Genomic DNA, 21229 nt, shown 5'->3' on the forward strand with positions numbered 1-21229 from the left:
ATTGAGAGTTAGCAATCACCCTGTTATTGATATGGAAGCTCAGCAGTATAAAGATTTTTGTTATGTTTTAAAATGTGAATTTAAGGCAGATTTCTAAAAAGAGAGAGAGATATCAAAGGAAAAAACGTTTATAAAAAAAAGGAAAAAAAGTTTATAAACACATACAAAAATCTTTATACTGTTATGCTTCCTTACTAATAAAAGGAAGATTGCCTCTGCCTTGAATTCAGTGCCTTCCTTTGGATAAATAGTAATAGTCTCTACTTTTCTTTACAATTCAGGATTTATACAGAAATAGAAATGTAATCCAGAGTTACTGAGTCAGCTTGTTAGTACACGTAGCTATGTAGTGACAGTGGTAAAGATAAAAGAATGAACTGCCTCTGTCAGAAACCAGTGGCTCTACATACCCACAGTCTGCCTCCTGCTTTAGTTTAACAGCTTGGTAATCGTTGCTGCCATACCAATTTTCCATGGACATGCTCTCACTTGATGTCCTCCCCACAACCCCAAGAGATAGGGCGTCCATAGCCCATGTGCCTTACTGGTAAGTAAAAGGGGGAGGGGAAAGATAACAAAAATTAAATGAATTCTACAATGCTTCTCCCCTTCATGGATTACTGCCTTGACATGGCGAAGGGGCTTGCGTAGCTCAATGAAGCTATGAGCTATGCCATGCAGGGACACCCAAGACGGACAGGTCATAGCAGAGAGCTCTGACAAAACGTGATCCACTGGAGAAGGAAATGACAACCCACTCCAGTATCTTTGCCATGAAAACCGCATGGACAGTACCAAAAGGAAAAAAGATATGACGCCCGAAGATGAGCCCCTCAGGTCGGAAGGTGTCCAATATGTTACTGGGGAAGAGCAGAGGGCGAGTATTAGTAGTGCCAGAAAAAGTGAAGCGACTGGGCCAAACCCGAAAGGATGATCAGCTGTGGATGCATCTGGTGGTGAAAGGAAAGCCCAATGCTGTAAAGTTTTTTTCTCCATAGGAACCTAGAATGTAAGATCCATGAATCAAGGCAAGCCGGACATGGTCAAACAAGAGATGACAAGACTGAACATTGACATCTTAGGAATCAGCAAACTAAAATGGACAGGAATGGGTGAATTTAATTCAGATGACCATCAGGTATACTACTGCGGGCAAGAATCCCTCAGAAGAAATGGAGGAGCCTTCATAATCAATAAAAGAGTAGGAAAAGCAATACTGGGATACAATCCCCAAAATGACAGAATGAGATCAGTTCGAATCCAAGGCAAACCATTCAATATCACAGTAATCCAAGTCTATGCCCCAACCACTGGTGCTGAAGAGGATGAAATTGACTGATTCTATGAAACCCTACAGCACCTTATAGAATTAACACCAAAAAATGATGTCCTTATCATCATGGGGGATTGGAATGCTAAAGTAGGAAGCCAAAAGATAACCGGAAAAACAGGCAAGTTTGGCCTTGGAGTACAAAATGAAGCAGGGCACAGGCTGATAGAATTCTGTCAAAATAGTACAATGGTCATAGCAAACACTCTTTTCAAACAACCCAAGAGACAACTCTACACATGGACATCAGCAGACAGTCAACACAGAAATCAGATTGAATATGTGCTCTGCAGCCAAAGCTGGAGAAGCTCTATACAGTCAGTAAAAACAAGACCAGGAGCTGACTGTGGCTCAGATCATGAACTTCTCGTTGCAAAATTTAGACTTAAATTGAAGAAAGTAGGGAAAAGCACTAGGTCACTCAGGTATGAACTAAATCATATCCCTGATGAATATACAGTAGAGATGACAAATAGGTTTAAGGAATTAGATCTGATAAACAGTGCCTGAAGAACTATGGACGAAGATTTGCAACATTGTACAAGACGTAGCAACTAAAACCATCCCAAAGAAAAAGAAAGGCAAGAAAGCAAAATGGTTGTCGGAGGAAGCTTTGCAAATAGCTGATAAAAGAAGGGAAGTGAAAGGCAAGGGAGAAAGAGAAAGATACACCCAGTTGAATGCAGAATTCCAGAGAATAGCTAGAAGAGATAAGAATGCATTCTTAAATGAACAGTGAAAAGAAATAGAAGAAACCAATAGAATAGGGAGGACCAGAGATCTCTTCATGAAAATTGGAGATATGAAGGGAACATTTCATGTGAAGATGGGCATGATAAAGGACCAAAATGGCAGGGGCCTAACAGAGGCAGAAGAGATTAAGAAGAGGTGGCAAAATTACACAGAACTTAACGTCCCTGATAACCAAGATGGGTAGTCACTGACCTCAAGCCAGACATCCTAGAATGTGAAGTCAAATGGGCTTTAGGAAACCTGAGCAACAACAAAGCTAGTGGAGGAGACAGTATTCCAGCTGAGCTATTCAAAATCTTAAAAGATGATGCAGTAAAAGTGCTACACTCAATTTGCCAGCAAATTTGGAAAACTCAACAGTGGCCACAGGATTGGAAAAGGTCAGTTTACATTCCAGTTCCAAAGAAAGGCAATGCCAAAGAATGTTCAAACTATCGCACCATTGCACTCATTTCACATGCTAGTAAGGTTATGCTTAAAATCCTACAAGCTAGGCTCCAGCAGTATGTGGATCGAGAACTACCAGAAGTACAGGCAGGATTTTGAAGAGACAGAGGAACTAGAGATCAAATTGCCAACATACGCTGGATCATGGATCATGGAGAAAGCTAGGGAGTTCCAGAAAAACATCTACTTCTGCTTCATTGACTATGCTAAAGCCTTTGATTGTGTGGATCACAACAAATTGTGGCAAGTTCTTAAAGAGATGGGAGTACCAGACCATCCTATTTGTTTCTTGAGAAACCTATATGCGGGTCAAGAAGCAACAGTGAGAACTGGACATGGAACCACTGATTGGTTCAAAATTGGGAAAGGAGTCTGGCAAGGTTGTATACTGTTGCCCTGTCTATTTAACTTATATGCAGAGCACATCATGAGAAAGGCAGGGTTAGCTGAATCAAAAGTTGGAATTAAGGTTGCCGGGAGAAATATCAACAACTTCAGATATGCAAATGATACCACTCTAATGGCAGAAAGCGAAGAGGAACTAAAGAGCCTCTTGATGCAGGTGAAGAAGGAGCGTACAAAGTTGGCTTGAAACTCAACATTAAGAAAACTAAGATCATGGCATCCGGCCCTCTTAATTCCTGGAAAATAGATGGGGAAGAAATGGAGGTACTGACAGATTTTATTTTTCTGGGCTCCAAGATCACCACAGATGGGGACTGCAGCCAAAAAATTAAAAGATGCTTGTTCCTGGGGAGGGATGCTATGGCAAATCTAGACAGCATATTAAAAAGCAGAGACATCACCTTGCCAACAAAAGTGCATATAGTCAAGGCTATGGTTTTCCCAGTTGCAATGTATGGCTGTGAAAGTTGGATCATAAGAAAGGCTGAGCGCCAAAGAATTGAGGCCTTTGAACTATGGTGCTGGAGAAGACTCCTGTGAGTCCCTTGGACTGCAAGGCAATCAAACCAGTCAGTCCTAGAGGAGATCAACCCTGATTGCTCTTTAGAAGGCCAGATCCTGAAGATGAAACTCAAATACTTTGGCTACCTAATGAGAAGGAAGGACTCACTGGAGAAGAGCCTAATGCTGGGAAAGATTGAGGGCAAAAGAAGAACTGGACGACAGAGAACGAGATGGCTGGATAGAGACACTGAAGCAATAGGCATGAGCTTAAATGGACTCCAGAGGATGGTAGAGGACAGGAAGGCCTGGAGGAATGTTGTCCATGAGGTCGCAATAGGTTGGACACAACTTCGAAACTAACAACAACAATGCTTCTTTCCTGACAAGAGAATCAGTACCCCTACTTTGGGCGATAAATCAATCTCACAAGGAATAAAAAGAATTAAACTATATTATTTTTAAAGAAAAGGTAAAAAAATTCATTTTCAGTAGTTATGTATAAAAAAAGGCAGATAAAAATAGAGATGTTCAGTTTAAGCAATATTCCTTGTTTCTTTTCCCTACTTTTTATCAACATACACATGAGAATTCACAGCACATTATTAAAATGAATTTTATATTTTATGTCTCATTTCTCTAGAATATATAACATCTGGGTTATATGTAGGGGGAGAAGCAAAATTGCCACTGGCAGCAGAAGTCAATTCGATACATCATTTGATTTACCCAATATTAAAAACAATACAATTTTCATTATCACAGTGAATTCATAGCTTAAAATATATCAAGCAAGCAATAACACACTAACAGTACATATATTAAATGAAATACTGTCTCAGAAACAGAGTAACAGAATAATAGAGTTGGAACATTTGTTTTAATTCTATTTCCTGTTATCAAGGTTGTTTCTTGCTTTACAAATTTCAATTATGAGTAAGATGGGTAAATGCAAAGCAAGATGAAACTCTCAGGCTTTAACAGAGGTATGGAGATTAAAGTAATAAAATGTCTACTTCTACACAATAATTTAAGGCATTGTTTAATACTCACTATTCTACTTCTATATATGGTCTCATTGTGGTCTGCACGTACTTGTCTTCTTTACAAAGAGACAATATAAATTGTTTCCATGCTGAGGTTTTTTCCACATGACAGCTTATGGAATGGAATGGAATGGAATGGAATGGAATGGAATGGAATGGAATGGAATGGAATGGAATGGAATGGAATGGAATGGAATGGAATAGAATAGAATAGAATAGAATAGAATAGAATAGAATAGAATAGAATAGAATAGAATAGAATAGAATAGAATAGAATTCTCTATTGGCCAAGGGTGATTGGACACAAGAATTTGTCTTCGGTGCATAAGCTCACAGTATACATAAGAGCTTTTTCAAAAGCTTTCCTAAAAAAATCTACCTACCATAGTTAAGAATAAGCTGTAACTACAGTAGAAAAAGAACAGCATTATTTCAAAAGAAGGGGGCATTTTTTCATGTTGATTGGAGGTTTCATTTGAAGTCTTGGAATTATTATCTACTCTGGTTGCAAAATGCAAGATGACAGCTACAGGTACTTGTATCACTACAATTTTCCTCTGTAATACAGGTAGTTCTCGACTTACAACCACAATTGAGCCCAACATTTCTGTTGTTAAGTGAGAATTTGTTAATTGAGTTTTGCCCCATTTTATAACATGTCTTGTCACAGTTGTTAAGTAAATCACTGCAGTTGATAAATTAGTAACTTGGTTGTGGAGTCAATTTGGCTACCCCATTGACTTTGCTTGCCAGGAGATTGGAAAAAAATGATCACATGACTCTGGGATGCTGCAATGGTCATAAGTATGAACCAGTTGCCAAACATCTAAATTTTGATCACATGATCATGGGGATACTGCAAAAGTTGTAACTGAAAAACGGGCATAAGTCACTTTTTTCAGTACCACTGAAACTTTGAACGGTCACTAAGTGAACTGTTGTAAGTCGAGGACTACCTGTATTTCAAGATATTTACAAAGGGCTTGGGGAGAACTGAGCAAAGTGACACCAGCTACTTCCTGTTGTTCTTGTCTTCTGAAATGCTACAGATAAAATCTAGATTAAATGTTATACAGTACAAATTAAAAATGGGCATTTCTGAAACTTAACATATATACATACATACATAAATAAATAAAAAACAGAACATGAACTGGTGCCATACAAATATTGTTTTCAATGGGAATAATGAATTTACACTGGTGTAAACATTTTTCCATTAAATTATGGCCACATCAGGATTGCAGATGAGATTAGATGACAGCAAAGAAACACATGCACAAAAAATGCCAACTCTTTTGTGTCATCCAGTCCAAAAATTCCTATTTTAATGGAATTTCAGATATCTTGTCTCTCAGATACAAAAATGCCCTATGCGATCCAGCAGGTTTAGCAAGTTCCTGGTCCCATCAATTAAGCAATGCCACCTGACAGGAACCAGGAAAGTGGATGTGTATACAAATCAGTATGGAACCCACTCTGATCTATTTTTTAGACAATCCCTTAAGACCTCAGTCTTTCCCCTGGCCTTTGACTAAAGCAGTGGGTCACATGATCTTTTTGATAGTGGCTGTTTTCTCCAGACACTCCTTTCATATTATTGTATGGTGTGGATTGTTATTGTAAATCTTCTATATTTTATGCTGCTGGCAGTCATAACAGATAAAGGTAAAGGTTCCCCTCGCACATATGTGCTAGTTGTTCCTGACTCTAGGGGGCGGTGCTCATCTCTGTTTCAAAGCCAAAGAGCCTGCGCTCTCCGAAGACATCTCCGTGGTCATGTGGCCGGCATGACTAAACGCCAAAGGCGCATGGAACGCTGTTACCTTCCCACCAAAGGTGGTCCCTATTTTTCTACTTGCTTGGGACAAGTAACAGGAGCTCATCCCGTTACGTGGCACTAGGGATTCGAACTGCTGAACTGCCGACCTTTCAATTGAGAAGCACAGCATCTTAGCCACTGAGCCACCGCATCCCTATTCATAAAGGATAGGGCACCTTAAACATTTAATTGAAAATAAATAAATTAACAACAGAGCTCTGGTGGCGCAGCAGATTAAAGCACTACTATTAACTGTTATTAACATCAAGATGCCTGCAATTACTGCAAGTTCAAATCCCACCAGGCTCATGGTTGACTCAGCCTTCCATCCTTTCTAAGGTAGGTAAAATGAGGACCCAGATTGTGGGGGCAATAAGCTGACTTTGTATAAAATAGAACACTGCTTAAGGGGGGCCAAAAAGCCCTACTAAGCAGGTATATACAAAAGTATGAAGGCTATTGCTTAACGCATTGTAAGCCGCCCTGAGTCTCCGGAGAAGGGCGGCATATAAATCAAATTAATAAAAAACAAACAAACAAGTGTGTCATTCTTTCCATAAAGATTCATTTAAGAGAAATACTATCTGACTAAACAGTTACAAATTTCATGAACTTACCAGCTGTGGTGTACACTGTATATTTTACAGATGCAATCAATTCATCATGTTCTATTGTATCACACTCAAATGCAACGGGGTGAGTATCTCTGTGTACTTCCAAAATAGCTGAATCATTAGGAATAATGAGGGATTGCTATTGATTCAAAGGTGATAAAAAAGATAAAATGTATTTCATAATTAGGAATTTACATCAACATCTTGTGAAAAGTTTGGTGCTTTTCTCCCTGTGGTCCCTTATAATGTCCAAAACAAGAATATTTTGAAGATTCCAGTCACGTTATCATTTTAGTTCCCAAAAAAGGATCCTATGCTCCTGTAAAAGTTGCCAAACCACAAACACTAAGCACCCTGCAATTTGTCACAGTGACAGAGATTGCTGGGAACTATTTGGCAGCAATTGGAGAGACAAAAATTGGTTGCCCATGTGTAATTTGTTTATTTATTTTTAAATATATAAATCCATCTGCTAACAATCCATACAAATCAATTTTACAAAAACAAAAGGTAACTACATTACGATCCCATAAAAATAAATGCACATATATATTCTCCTCATATTCTGGACCTAACATTTGGAGAGAAACCCAGGTTTTAATATATTCTGGAAGGCAAAGAAAATGTTAATGATAATAAAATATAGAATGAATTATAATTTTATAACTCTTACTGATTTTTTTTTACACTATATATTCCAGAGAAATATGTTTTAAGGAAAATATTAACATCAAAATTATTATTATTTAATTAAATATGGAAAAATGGAGATGAGGGGACAAATTTCTATAAACATTTCTATAAAAATAAAAACAGTAATGACTACTATATAGTCTACAATTAAGTTTATTCTCATATTCTACTTCTGCCTAGGTTTTGAACAGCTTGATCCTAAATAAAATATTTTAAAAGACAGAATTCATCTGGACTTGGCATGGAGGAAAATAATGTGGTTGAATTTGGAGATGGATTTAAAGAGATTTGTTGCAAATAAAAAAAAATCTTTCCTCAGGGAAATATAATGAAGGATGATACAAGGAGCAGAGATAGTGCCTTATTTAGATCAGAAAGCAATAAAGAATGAACCATTTTTAAATGACTTTTGAATATATCTTTGATGTTAACTTTGAATTTTCCCATTCAAGGTTGTATCTTTTTCTCTGATTTAAAATTGGGTAAAAGTAGCATTAATTTTAGATCTACCTAATAAATGGTTAAATTAAGATAATTTAGATACAAAATAAGAAATAATTTGCAAAATCACATAATAAATTCACAAGATACAAACATACAGTATTACTTACTTGGTCTGGAATCAACATTTTCCAAATGTATTGAAATCGATTTTCTGGAGGTACAAATATACATGGTATCTTCACACTAAGAAGACTCTCAGAAATAGGTTTGCCCCCTACAAGAAAACAGTTTTAATCATCACTTCATGCCATTATTAAAATATTATTTAAATACGGTAATTAAATAATATTAAAATATGATACTACATACTATATTAATGATTTTTGGAAACTAAGTAGGGTTGGACTTGGGTTAGAACTTGGATATGAGTCCACCAGAGTTGTAAACAAAATTGAGGAACTGAATTGAAAGAAGCATTCTAGAAGATTACAATGGTGAACCACTTCCATGAGGAAACTGCATGGATACTCCATGTAATCACCAAGAATTTAGCCCAATTTGTGGTTAGCCTCTTCTTTTTCATTCCAACCATCTAAAGCTCTGGAAATTATAATTTCCAGAGAGAGAGATGGAAGGCGAAAGAGGAGGGAGAGGGAGAGAGGGAGAGAGGAAAGGGGGGAGAGGGAAGAGGGGAGAGGGAGAGAGGGAGAGAGGGACGGAGAGAGAGGTGTCAGAAGAGTCAAGGTAGGCATTTTCCAAATTTTTGATCTGTAAAGTCCAAAATATATGCCATCACTGATTTAGGGTTTCATATTAGTTGTTTCTTTCTGTCCAGTCAGACCTGGCAGATTTGGCTCAGTCCAGGTCCTGTCATGTTGTGGAACCTCAGAAAAAGGGCTTTTCTGAAGCTGTGTCTCTGCTCCAGAAACAACATTTCCCCTGAAATTGATACAAGTTTGATCCTTTTGGAGATGTGGCCCTTTTCAGCAGGTTCTAGAAGAGGATGGCTTGTGATCTGGCTTCTTGTTTATTTATTTATTTATTAGTTCGATTTATATGCCGCCCTTCTCCGGAGACTCAGGGCAGCTTACAATGCATTAAGCAATAGCCTTCATACTTTTGTATATACCTGCTTAATAGGGCTTTCGGCCTGCCCCTAAGCGGTGTTCTTTTTATACAAAGTCAGCTTATTGCCCCCACAAACCGGGTCCTCATTTTACCTACCTCGAAAGGATGGAAGGCTGAGTCAACCTTGAGCCTGGTGAGAATTGAACTCACAGTAATTGCAGGCAGCTGGCAGCTAAGTGCTACTTTAACAGCAGCAGTTTAGTCTGCTGCGCCACCAGGTTCCTTGTTGTGCATTCTATATTGTTTTTGCAAAATAGTATTGTGTTATTCTCTCCACTATGGACATTCTATTATCATTTGTTCTTTCTTCTTTTTCAGAATGCTGCTTTAGTTTTAATATTATACATTGTTGGAGCTGCCTAGAGTTTCTATTTTGATTGATGTGACCTATAAGTTTAAGTAAATAAATAACCAGGCTTATAACGAATGCATGTTATTATGGAAAGGAGCCATGAAATTCTTATAGGCTAACTAGAATTTATAATTACATCATGACTTACAGCCACAATCTGCTGGTCCTCTGCATTCTTCAACACGAACAATACACTTTGTTTCACCTCCAGGACATCCATTGGTTAATATCACTTCTCGAATGCCAATACCTTTGATCAAAATGATTAGAAAGAGTATGTGTGTACCTGTGCTGTTTTATTTATATATCTCTATATGCAGGGGTGAAATCCAAAATTTTTCCCTACCTGTTCTGTGGGCGTGGCTTGGTGGGTGTGGCAAGGGAAGGATATTGCAAAATCCCCATTCCCACCCCACTCTGGGGCAAACCAGAGATGATATTTGCCGGTTCTCCGAACTACTCAAAATTTCCACTACCGGTTCTCCAGAACCTGTCAGAACCTGCTGGATTTCACCTACGTCTATATGTCCCCAGTCCATATTTTAATTTCCTCTCTTTGGAAATCTTTTAAAATAAAAGTGCCAAAACTCTAAAGGCCTTCAGGAAAAAAAAAACGCAGTCTTTAAAATACTGCTTAAAACCATCTCAAAATCATCATCTCACAATGAAAAAATGTTCTCTTTTTAGTTGAATTTGATATTCACTTTCATTTTGTACACTACTGAAACAAACAAGTTAATTAAAATTTAAATATCAACGTTAGCTTGCAGCCTTCATGAACCTGGCCTTTCAAAGCACCCACCATCTGGTGCCTGAAGCATTTTTGCTCTGATGAGCTCATTCCAATCAGGTACTGAGCATCCTTAATGCTTATTGATATCAATGGAAAAATCAGAATAGTGAACGTGTTATGGGATCTAGGCGTTCCAGAAAGATACAAATTAAGGATGCTTCAGATGTCACATTCATCTCAACCTCTAAGCAACTCTTGTAAGATAAATGATATTTGTAAATTATTCACGAATAGCGTTTGTGTGTATGACTGTTTGTGTATGGTATGCTCAGGAATAACATGAATTTCTGTTAGCAGATTCAAAATGTTCCTTTCAATGGATTATATGTTTTGTAGGGTTTTTAAAATTAATGTCTAAGACAGGGGTTCCTTGGGGGTGTGAAATAATATTCCAGGAGATGCGAAAACTTGGGTTTAGAAGTTTCAAAATAAAAGTGTATATGCATAATTTTATGCATATAATTATTTACTTTTGTAAGGCGTGTGAGAATATATCAGAAGCGTTCTAGGGGTGAGGGCAGTGGTGGGATTCAGCCAGTTCGCATCTATTCTGGAGAACCGGTTGTTAACTTTCTAAGCAGTTCAGAGAACTGGTTGTTGGAAGAAATCTTATTTTGTTTTTTTCCACTTTACACGGCTAATCCTGTAAGGAAGGCAGGAAGGAAACATTCTGGTGTTGTTTCTAGCCTAATCTTTATTGCCCTGCTTATAGAAACTGCCTCTCTGGTTAACCCTTACTACATTGTAACAGCTAAGGTGAAGCACTCATCGACGTGACGTTGAGTTGGCCACGTCAAATGACCACCGAGCCACCCAGCTGGTCATTAGGGCAGAGAACCAGTTGTTAAATTATTTGAATCCCACAACTGGGTGAGGGGTATAGAAAAGGTTGGGAACCCCTGGTCTAAGACGTTGAAATAAATTTAATCTACATTTTAGAGTGATAATAATGGAATCAGAGCCTTCTGATGCGGGTGAAGGAGGAGAGTGCAAAAGTTTGCTTGAAACTCACCATTAAGAAAACTAAGACAAATAGATGTGGAAGAAATGGAGGCAGTGACAGATTTTATTTTCCTGGGCTCCAAAATCACCACAGATGGGGACTACAGCCAAGAAATTAAAAGACGCTTGCTCCTGGGGAGGAAAGCTATGGCAAATCTAGACAGCATACTAAAAAGCAGAGACATCACCCTGCCAACAAAAGTACGTATAGTCAAGGCTATGGTTTTCCCAGTTGCAATGTATGGTTGTGAAAGTTGGACCATAAGGAAGGCTGAGCGTCAAAGAATTGAGGCCTTTGAACTATGGTGCTGGAGAAGACTCCGGTGAGTCCCTTGGACTGCTAGGCGATCAAACCGGTCAGTCCTAGAGGAGATCAACCCTGACTGCTCTTTAGAAGGCCAGATCATGAAGATGAAACTGAAATACTTTGGCCACTTAATGAGAAGGAAGGACTCACTGGAGAAGAGCCTAATGCTGGGAAAGATTGAGGGCAAAAAAAGAAGGGGACGACAGAGAACGAGGTGGCTGGATAGACACACTGAAGCAGTCGGCGTGAGCTTAAATGGTCTCCGGGGGATGGGTAGAGGGCAGGAAGGTCTGGAGGAAAGTTGTCCATGGGGTCGCGATGGGTCGGACACGACAATAATAATGGAATGCATGATCTGTACTTGTGGTGGTTTTCAACGGGCAAAACTGTTTCCATCAAGTATTCAAATTTACATTCTCCAGAGTAAGATACTAATTTTAATTCAGTATTTGTAGAAATGTTTGATTTTGAATAGTACAGTAGCATTGCCACAGTCAGTGGTGTGCAAGTGAATATTTAACAACCAGTTCCCCTCCCACCCCATTTTCCCAACACTTCCAAGCCTCAGTGATACTGATGGCTCCATTGCCAGTGCTGTGTTGTCAGTTGAATAGCTGAATAGCTGAGTTCTGTTCTCACCAGCTTGTCAAACTCCAGAAAATTTTAACGATCAGCAATCAGGTACTAACTTCAGCACACTACTGGCCATAGTACAGTATAAGAATGAACACCACCACTTAACCTATTTTATATTAAAAAGTTCAGAGGTGAGGCAGAAGTACACAAACTCCAACTATTGAATGCTTAAGACTATAGGCAAGTAAGCACCTTTTTAAAAAAAATATCTGCCTACATTCAGCCAAATTAGCAAAGGAAAGGAAGGGAACTTGAGCAGTAAAGGGCCAATCAAGAACACATAACACATCTAACTGGCCAGTGGGCAAAGTGTTACTTAAAGTAAATATCCAAACATTCTCTATTTATCTGACAAAATATAGTTTTGGTAATTGGAGCCATAGCAATATGTACTTCAATGGAATTCTGGAAATAACTTACATGAAGAGGGTTGGGACTCTGTTCATCATCACAGTAACACTCCAAAACCTGAACAAAATAGGACCAAGTTTGGTGTGGGAGGAGATGGTCAAGAGGCAAAGCTGGTGCCTTAAAACTTGTAAAATTTTAATAGACCATTTTTTCCTCTTAAAAAAACCCTATCTCTCCCCTAAAACCAAGCCTACTTTTGAAGTGTAGCCATGAACATGCTATGCAAAGTCCAGCAGTCCAAATGAATGAATTGCCCTACAGCCATCATTGAGTCTGATACAATGAGGCACAAGCCACTATTGCCTATTGAGCCCAAAATTTCTGTTGCTAAGTGTGACAGCTGCTAAGTGAGTTTTGTCCTTGTTTTATTATCTTTATTGCCATAGTTGTTAAGTGCAGTTGTTAAGATGGTAACACGGTTGTTAAGTGAATCTGGCTTCCCCATTTGACTTCGCTTGTCAGAACTTCACAAAAGGTGATCACATGATCCCAGAACACTTCAACCATCATAAATATGAGCCAGTTGCCAAGCATCTGAATTTTGATCACATGACCACAGGGAGACTGCAACGGTCCTAAGTGTGAAAATGGTCATAAGTCACTTTTTTCAATGCTGTTGTAACTTCGTATGGTCACTAAATGAATTGTTGTGAGTCGAGGACTACCTATATATCATTTCAGATTATTTTCACTTATCTTCTTTGCTCAGGAATAAGTAAAAAAAAATTAAGAGCACATATTTCCTAGTGAATATGCAGAGCATTCCAGCCAACAGTAGAGAGATACACATATATGCAATTCAAATCAGATAAAGAGTCCCAAATTTCTATTGTCAATATTTCACTTAGCAATGCCATGCCATAGTTTAAAAAAATGTAAAGATATTAAACACAAATGCTATGTTACTTTCCTTTTTTCTTCCCTCTCTCATGCCAAATACTGCATTTCCTGCTTGCTAAAATGACATATAATGCGAGGGAGGAAAGAATATTATGTTTAGTCACAGCAAATTATCAAAGAGATTATCATCCATTATAGAGACATTTGTTTATTGAACAGTACAGAGAGCAAAGAGGATTTTTAAAAAAAAATGTTTTGTTGACCTAGAGATAAACAGAATAATGTTGGAATAATGAATTATACTTTAGGCATACCAAAATAAATTTGGATGTTTTGATCTTTGGAATCTATTGAGCACAACTTGATGGATACTATAATATTTCTTGGACTACATGTAAGTCATAAAACATTACTTCAAGTGACAGAGGGAAGGAACAATATTTACTGGAGCTGTCACAAAATAAGGATTCTACAACATTGCTGAATATGGCTCAACTCAAAAATACAATAACTAGAAATGTAAATGGCTAGGAATTGACACTTTTCTTGAAAATATTTTTCTTATTTTGCAAGCCTATGGAATATTTTTCATAGACACAAAACTGATGATGACAAAGATAGTAGGGGGATAGGGAAAGCAGCAGCCATATAGAATTTAATAGAATAGAATTCTTTATTGGCCAAGTGTGATTGGACACACAAGGAATTTGTCTTGGTGCATACACTCTTGATGTACATAAAAGAAAAGATGCATTCATCAAGAATCATAAGGTACAACACTTACAACACTTAATGATAGTCATAGGGAACAAATAAGCAATCAAATCACATTAGGAAACAGAATTCTTCTAGTCCTTGGAAAGTATAGATGGGATGGGAGAGATAATGGTCTCCATTCACTTCCTAAGGCCTTTTTAGATAGAGAACATACTGTGGCATCCCATCCTTGCTCTTGTGCTATTATCATCCAAATTATAATCCAGGGTCTATAACTGTCAAGGTTATTCTGACATTCATTCTGCTAAATTCAATATATTTAAGTAATTCTGGCTGTTGGAGTACTTGCTAACTATACAATCCCATATACTCCCAATCCACACCTATACTCCATAAACATATATATCTATTCACAACAAATACAATCTCTGTGGAAACTAGTCAAGTGACTGGATGATTTCTAAGTACAATGGAAGCATTCAGAATCCATCTGAAGAAAATACAGTCAAATGATTACATAATTTTAAATAGAACCCTTTGGATCATAGGTATGTATTTCACAACTGATTTCTGAAGATCAAGGAAAGGAGAAAGGAAAAAAAAATAGTTCTTAAGTGGATTAGAATGAAATATCAAGAGCTTCTGGAAATAGCAACTTGAAAAGAACAGGAAACTTTCTTCCATAGAAAAAAGGCCACTTCTAGGCAGGAATATGTAGGTTTTTGCAACATGGGAAGAAACAGAAAAAAAGATAGCAGGTTACCCACTTGGTAATCTTGCCATCAAAGATGATATATATTAATTTGACTGCAGAGTCTCTAGAGAGCCAATTTAGTGTAGTGATTAAAGGCACCTAGAAACCAAAAGACCATGAATTCTAGTTCCACCTTAGGCACCAAGCCAGCTAGGTCACTCTCAACCCTAGGAAGGAGGCAATGTCAAACCACTTCCGAAAAACCTTGTCAAGAAAACTGTTTAGGAAGTCACCAGAAGTCACCAGTGATTCAAAACAAAAAAGAAAGAATCCTTAAATAAAAGGCAGAAGTCATTACAATGTTTGTAGCAGCAGGTTATAGCTACATAAAGCTAGGACCATAAAATATTTTTTGGTGAAATAAAAGACAACCCAGATAAATTATTGATTGAGCTGGGGAAGGGGAAAAACTCTAAATGAGGATGTGTTATAGCTTAGAATTACTGTTAATAATCCTATTGTAATTGCTGAAAACCTAAGCATTGTATAATGAAAAGAACTGGGATAATAGGTGGATCAGAATAAAGACCTGTTGAATTATTTGGATACAGAAAGAATATAGATCATTTGACTATAAAATAGATACCAACTGGGTGGCAGGTATGATTTTAAGGTGTATACACACATATAGACGATTTAAATATTAGTATTACCATGTTTTCCCCAAAATTAGTCCCTTATATTTTTTTGAACCCCAAAATAAGTGCTTGGCCTTATTTTCGGGGATGTCTTATTACTTTGGGGTGCATGGAGCAAGCTGGGGCTCCTCTTGTCATCTTACCTGATTTCCAGCTCTGTCTTCCTAACCCTAACCAGAGGAAATGGCGGGGACTGGCTGAGCATATGTTTAAATATTTTTGGGGAGGGCTTATTTTTGGGGAGGGCTTATTTTCAGGAGGGGCTTATTTTAGAGCATGTGCTCAAAAGTCCGATTGGGCTTATTATCAGGGGATGCCTTATTTTAGGGGAAACAGGATACTAACAAGAAATGCTGCATTGGATAGCGGATATTTCCTGTTTTACTGCAGAAATCTAACAACAAACAAGGCAGGTTGTTTTCTATCTCAGCTACCTGAGAAATAAACACACTGGGAGAAACACCTATCCGATTTGCTCTTCTCTGGATGAAGCCAGACATCTGTTACTAGACAATGAGTGCTCTACTTCTAAAAACCCTCCACTCCTTCTGAGGCCAGAACTTCCCATAACACAACTAATAAATTGTATAAGTGCTGAATAGGCTACAACGGAGAAGTGATTTGTGCTAATAGAGCTGGCAATATTGTAAGTGGAAAGACATCTGTGAGATGATGCATCAGAAGGTCTTTCAGCTTCTGAACATCTCACAGATGTTCACAAATAGAGGGAAATTGTTACTTTGGTGAAAGCAGCTCATAGCCAATAAAGAAAAGGAACTGGTTTTTTAAAAGCAGCTTACAGGCTGTGAAATTAACAACAGATCTGACCTAAATTTCTAATGACAATCAACTGGATTGTTTTTGTAAATTATATCTAACAATTATTGAAAATCACCATGAAGTAAATAAGGAAACGCAACTTAAAACAATAAAAAAAAACTACCCTTAGCATTATTTATATATATGCTTACCACATGTAACAGTGCATTCTCCGAATTCTACTTCTTTAGGTTCGGTCAAATTTTCACCTGCAAAAAGGATGAATTACCACAAGCTGGTAAGATGTAGTTACCTAATTGGGGTAAAATGTATTTCCTAAATTCTTTAGTGCAGTTCACCTGAAATGCGAATAGTTGGTCCAGCAACCCCCCCCCCCCAAAAAAAAATAATGTTAAACACACTGGGCTCTGCCTCAATTTAAGTTACCCAAGGACATATATTTCGTGTATATTCTTTGTTTAAATTTTAAATGACTTGACCTTTTAAATGTAAAACTGCTTCTAAGAAGTAGAATGTATATCTTTCTATGGGACCTGTTTTAATGTTAATTTCCCAAATCCAACACTGCATTTATTCTACACAGCTATGAAGCACACATTGCGAGAATATCAACACCAGGAACATATATTAATATATGCAGGGTTTTTTTTCCCTAGCTGTTCTGTGTTCCATGATATCCAGCCGCCGCCGCCACCCCCTTCTTAAACCAAGGGGCAAGCGTGCTTCTCGACTCCTCCCTTTTTTTTTCGGGAAACCTCCGAAAAGCTGGGCGACGGTAAACCGCGCGCTCGCTCGCTCTCTCTCTCTTTTTCTCCCTTTTGCACCGCCCCGAGTCCCTCACCCGAGTCCACCAGCCTCACGATAGGCTCGGCTAAAGCCGCTTCGAGAGACAGCGAGTCGTTAAAGCCGATGTCGGGCTCGTCTTCGGCTAGTAGCAGGTTCAACAACAGGTTCAGCAAGAAGGCGAGCGTGCACGCGCCTCCCGTTTTGCGGAACCCCATTTTTTTGTTTGTTTGCGGCGCCTTGACTGCGCCGAGCCCGCGCGGGAGCCGAGCCGAGCCGGGCGGGAGCCGCACTGGCGGCAACCATTCAGGCGTCACAATGCGACCCGCTCAGAATTCGAAGGGAGGCTCCCTGAGGGAGGGGGAAGGAAAAAAAAAAAAAAAGTAGCGGCCGCCTTTTTCTTTCTTTTCTTTTTTTTTAAAGGCCCCCTCCACTTGTTGCAAAGATGCGACCATCTTTTCTGCCCCAGGCATCTTTCCCCTTTTCTCTGCCAGAGACCTTATAAACAGCCCCCGTAGGGACAAAAAAAAACAACACCCCACAACAACCGCAGTTACCCCGCTGCGCAAAAACCACGTTGAAACTGGCCGACTCAGCGTAGGTTTCTTTTACGTTTTAATTCCTTGCGCGGAAGTTTCCTCCAAACGGCGAATTGGGACACCTTTTCTGTTTAATGTACAGGTAGTCCTCGTGTTACGACCACACGGCGGAGCCCAAAATCTCATTTGTTAAGTGAGCTTTGCCCCGTTGTATGGTTTGCCACAGTTGTTAAGTGAATTCCTGCGGTTCATAAACGAGTAGCCTGGTGGTTAAGTGAATGGGGTTTCCCTATTGATTTTGAGAAGGTTGCAAAAGGGGGTGGCAAAAGTCATAACTATGATCGAGTTGCCTTGCATCTGAATTTTGATCCCGTGATCGTGGGGATGCTGCAAAGGTCGTAACTCTGAAAAACAGTCATAAGTCGCATTTTTCAGTGCCGTTGTAACTTTGAACCGTCACTAACCAAACTGTCAAGGACTCGCCTGTATTTGTTCCCTAACCTATTAGATGTTTTCAGGCACCAGGTCTCTTAGCCTGTCTTGTATGAATAGGCATATGCTGGAATGGTTAAGACACCTGTTGTCTCTGAACAATCCCAGAAGGCCTGGTGTGATTTCAGGCGATGGTTTGTCACTTTCCAGCATCCAGCACTCCTGCCAAAACAACCTTTGTTTATCACGGATTGGTTGTCCCTGAGCTGCTTTCTGGACGGATGTAAATTCATACTCCATTGGCTCTCTTTTGCCCCAGGCTTTTTTTCCCAAGTATTATTGGCCTCTGCCCTGGGGCATGCATTTGTAGAACAGAAATGATGGGCTAAGGGATTTGCAGTGGAGCCATTGGGAGGGAGAGGAATATTTTATTCCCAGTAACTCTTCATGCCCAGTCTCAAACTAGCCATAATCATTGAGTTTAAGTGCAGTTCAGAGATCCCAAGTGGGGCTGTGCAACAAAACCCCAAAAAATCTGCAAGTTACAGATTGCTTGATTCCTGTTGCTACCAAACACTTTCAGTATTGAAGCTTTAAGCTTTGTTTAATAAATTAGCATGTCACAGAGGTTACACACCTTGCTACTTCCTGTGCTTTAAATACATAATCAGTTTTTTGCGCTGGACCTCTGGTATGGCTCTCATGAGGGTTCTTTAATCTTTTATACTTCAACTAGAATGGTGCCTGCATCACAGCTATAGGTCTTAATTTTATTCTGTCAGCATATTTGAATGACAAGCTTACCCAATGAAATCGAATGTTATCCTTTGACAGCATTATACATTCAGATAACCTTAGGGCAGGAAGTAGGCAAAAATAGTTCTGTGCTTAATTAATATTAGTTACTCTGAATCCTTAACTGAAACCATAGCAAGGTTATAATAAATTAGCTAGCTGGCAAATATTAGGGTGTTCCATGTATGTTGTCAAATCTCAAATCCTGGTGAGAGGAAGACTGAATATGTAGCTAGTCAAGGCAATTTTTACAACCTAAACAACTCAAAAGTATTGAGAAGCTGTGTGATTCAGTGATCTTTGATGTCTGTTAATGCAGAAAGGCATGCCTGGCAAACATATCCACTAAAAGAATTACTGTATATTGTTTCATTTTTTTCCATAGAAAGATATAATGAGAAGAGATGCAAAGTGACTAATAGATTTATATTTCATTTGAATGTGGCTTCCAAACTTTACTTTGAATGAACCATCTCCTGTAACAAATGAACATAAACAGATGGACACTGACTGCTAATTGCTCTGCAGTGTATCAAAGAACATCATTTCAAGATTTTAGGAACTATCTCCAAATCCGAACACTTGCTTCAGAACCTATCTTTTTGATTATGTCATTTAGACATAGATACAGTAAAGTTCCACTGAGTCCTTCTCTAAATAGCTTATTTCATAAAACTCTTAATTTCATACATCTTCCCAGCAATTGTTTCTAAGTCATAGAGTTTTCAGTGCAATGACCAGAATTTTTGGCATCATTGGAATAGAGTGAAATTCATTTATTCTTTCCATCTTTTGTATACACTGAGAGTGTATGCACCAAGACAAATTCCTTTGTGTCCAATCACTCTTGGCCAATAAAGAATTCTAATCTAATCTAATCTAATCTAATTAATCTAACCCAGTAGTTCCCAACCTTTTTTTGGGCATGCCCTACCTAAGCATCTCTAAAATCCTGAGCCCCCCCCCTCCCGTGATATGTAATTCTTACTTTACTCAAAAAGTGAACTCCACTCACGCAGAGGAAGCCTAAAAGGCCATTAACTTGATTTAAACAAGGTTCAAATTGCGCCCATTAAAAATCAAATTGCCCCCCTGTGGGGCATGGGCGTTGGGAACCACTGATCTAACCTATCAGAATAGCTTTTTAAATCTTCCTTGATTTTTTTGTTTTAAAAATCACAAGTAATTTATCTGAAATTTGGATTTATTTCCATTGTAGGACTGTGTTTGTAAATGATATCTAAATTGTGTCCAAAAACGAGATTGTAATCAGTTCCATTTTAATGTCAGGTTTAAAGAGCCTTTGAAACAGAAATATGAGAATTCTACAGCATATGAAAGGGTGATCTTTATTTCTTGGAATGTTCTCTTGTGGAAATTTTGTCCTGTTGAAAAGGACCACTTATGCTTAACATTGTGTCTTCTTGAATTAAAGTTGGCCTGATCAGCTTTCATTCCATTTGAACTGAAACAGGTTTATATAGGTAGCTACTAGGAGAGATGTAGGGATGCGGTGGCTCTGTGGCTAAGATGCTGAGCTTGTCGATTGAAAGGTTGGCAATTCAGTGATTTGAATCCCTAGTGCCGCATAACGGGGTGAGCTCCCATTACTTGTCCCAGCTTCTGCCAACCTATCAGTTCAAATGCAAGTAGAAAAATAGGGACCACATTTGGTGGGAAGGTAATAGTGTTCCGTGCACCTTTGGCGTTTAGTCATGCCGGCACATGACCACGGAGACTTCTTCGGACAGCGCTGGCTCTTAGGCTTTGAAACAGAGATGAGCACTGCCCCCTAGAGTCAGGAACGACTAGCACATATGTGCAAGGGGAACCTTTACCTTTACCTTACTAGGAGAGATATGCAGAGGAAAATATGGTGGGCTACTGTCCCTAGCAGATTTTCTTGCCAAAACAATTTAGGCTAGTTATGCAACATGAAACATCCAGCCTATCCAATACAGTTGATGTCATGGTATCCCTATAATGTAATTTAATTTGCCTTTCCTAGATAATTTTAATTCTAAACATTCTCTACAGGTAACACTTCACTATTAAGAAGAATTAATGCTCCTAAATCTTCCATCTCTTTCCATAGTAACCAAAATAAAACTTAATTGTAATTGTTAAATGTCAATCAGTATTATAGAAGTTTTTGTAAGAATAAAAAAGTCTTCAGCACCAAAAGAAAGCTAGAGTCGAAATTAGAGAATTTTCTCTAGTGGGAAATGGGAAATATTGCAGACCTCTTTGTAGAAAACAAAACTAAT

The 21229-nt window shown here is 38.5% G+C and overlaps 1 protein-coding gene across 1 annotated transcript in view; it reads right to left on the reverse strand.

Moving 5' to 3' along the window:
- The window catches only part of SPACA1 (sperm acrosome associated 1), a 31296-nt gene extending 13789 nt beyond the window's left edge, over positions 1-17507 (reverse strand). Inside the window, exons 1-5 of the mRNA XM_070954063.1 lie at positions 17255-17507; positions 16605-16661; positions 9684-9785; positions 8223-8329; positions 6922-7057 (exon numbers count right to left, since the gene is read on the reverse strand). Of these exons, the coding sequence (XP_070810164.1) occupies positions 6922-7057; positions 8223-8329; positions 9684-9785; positions 16605-16661; positions 17255-17414 (562 nt within the window). The 5' untranslated portion in view covers positions 17415-17507. The remainder of the gene's footprint in view (positions 1-6921; positions 7058-8222; positions 8330-9683; positions 9786-16604; positions 16662-17254) is intronic.
- Between the last annotated feature and the right edge of the window lie 3722 nt (positions 17508-21229).

The sequence above is a fragment of the Pituophis catenifer genome, unplaced genomic scaffold (assembly GCF_029215685.1).
Source record: "Pituophis catenifer annectens isolate HBS135680 unplaced genomic scaffold, rPitCat1.0.hap2 SCAF_1, whole genome shotgun sequence".
Lineage (NCBI taxonomy): Eukaryota > Metazoa > Chordata > Lepidosauria > Squamata > Colubridae > Pituophis > Pituophis catenifer.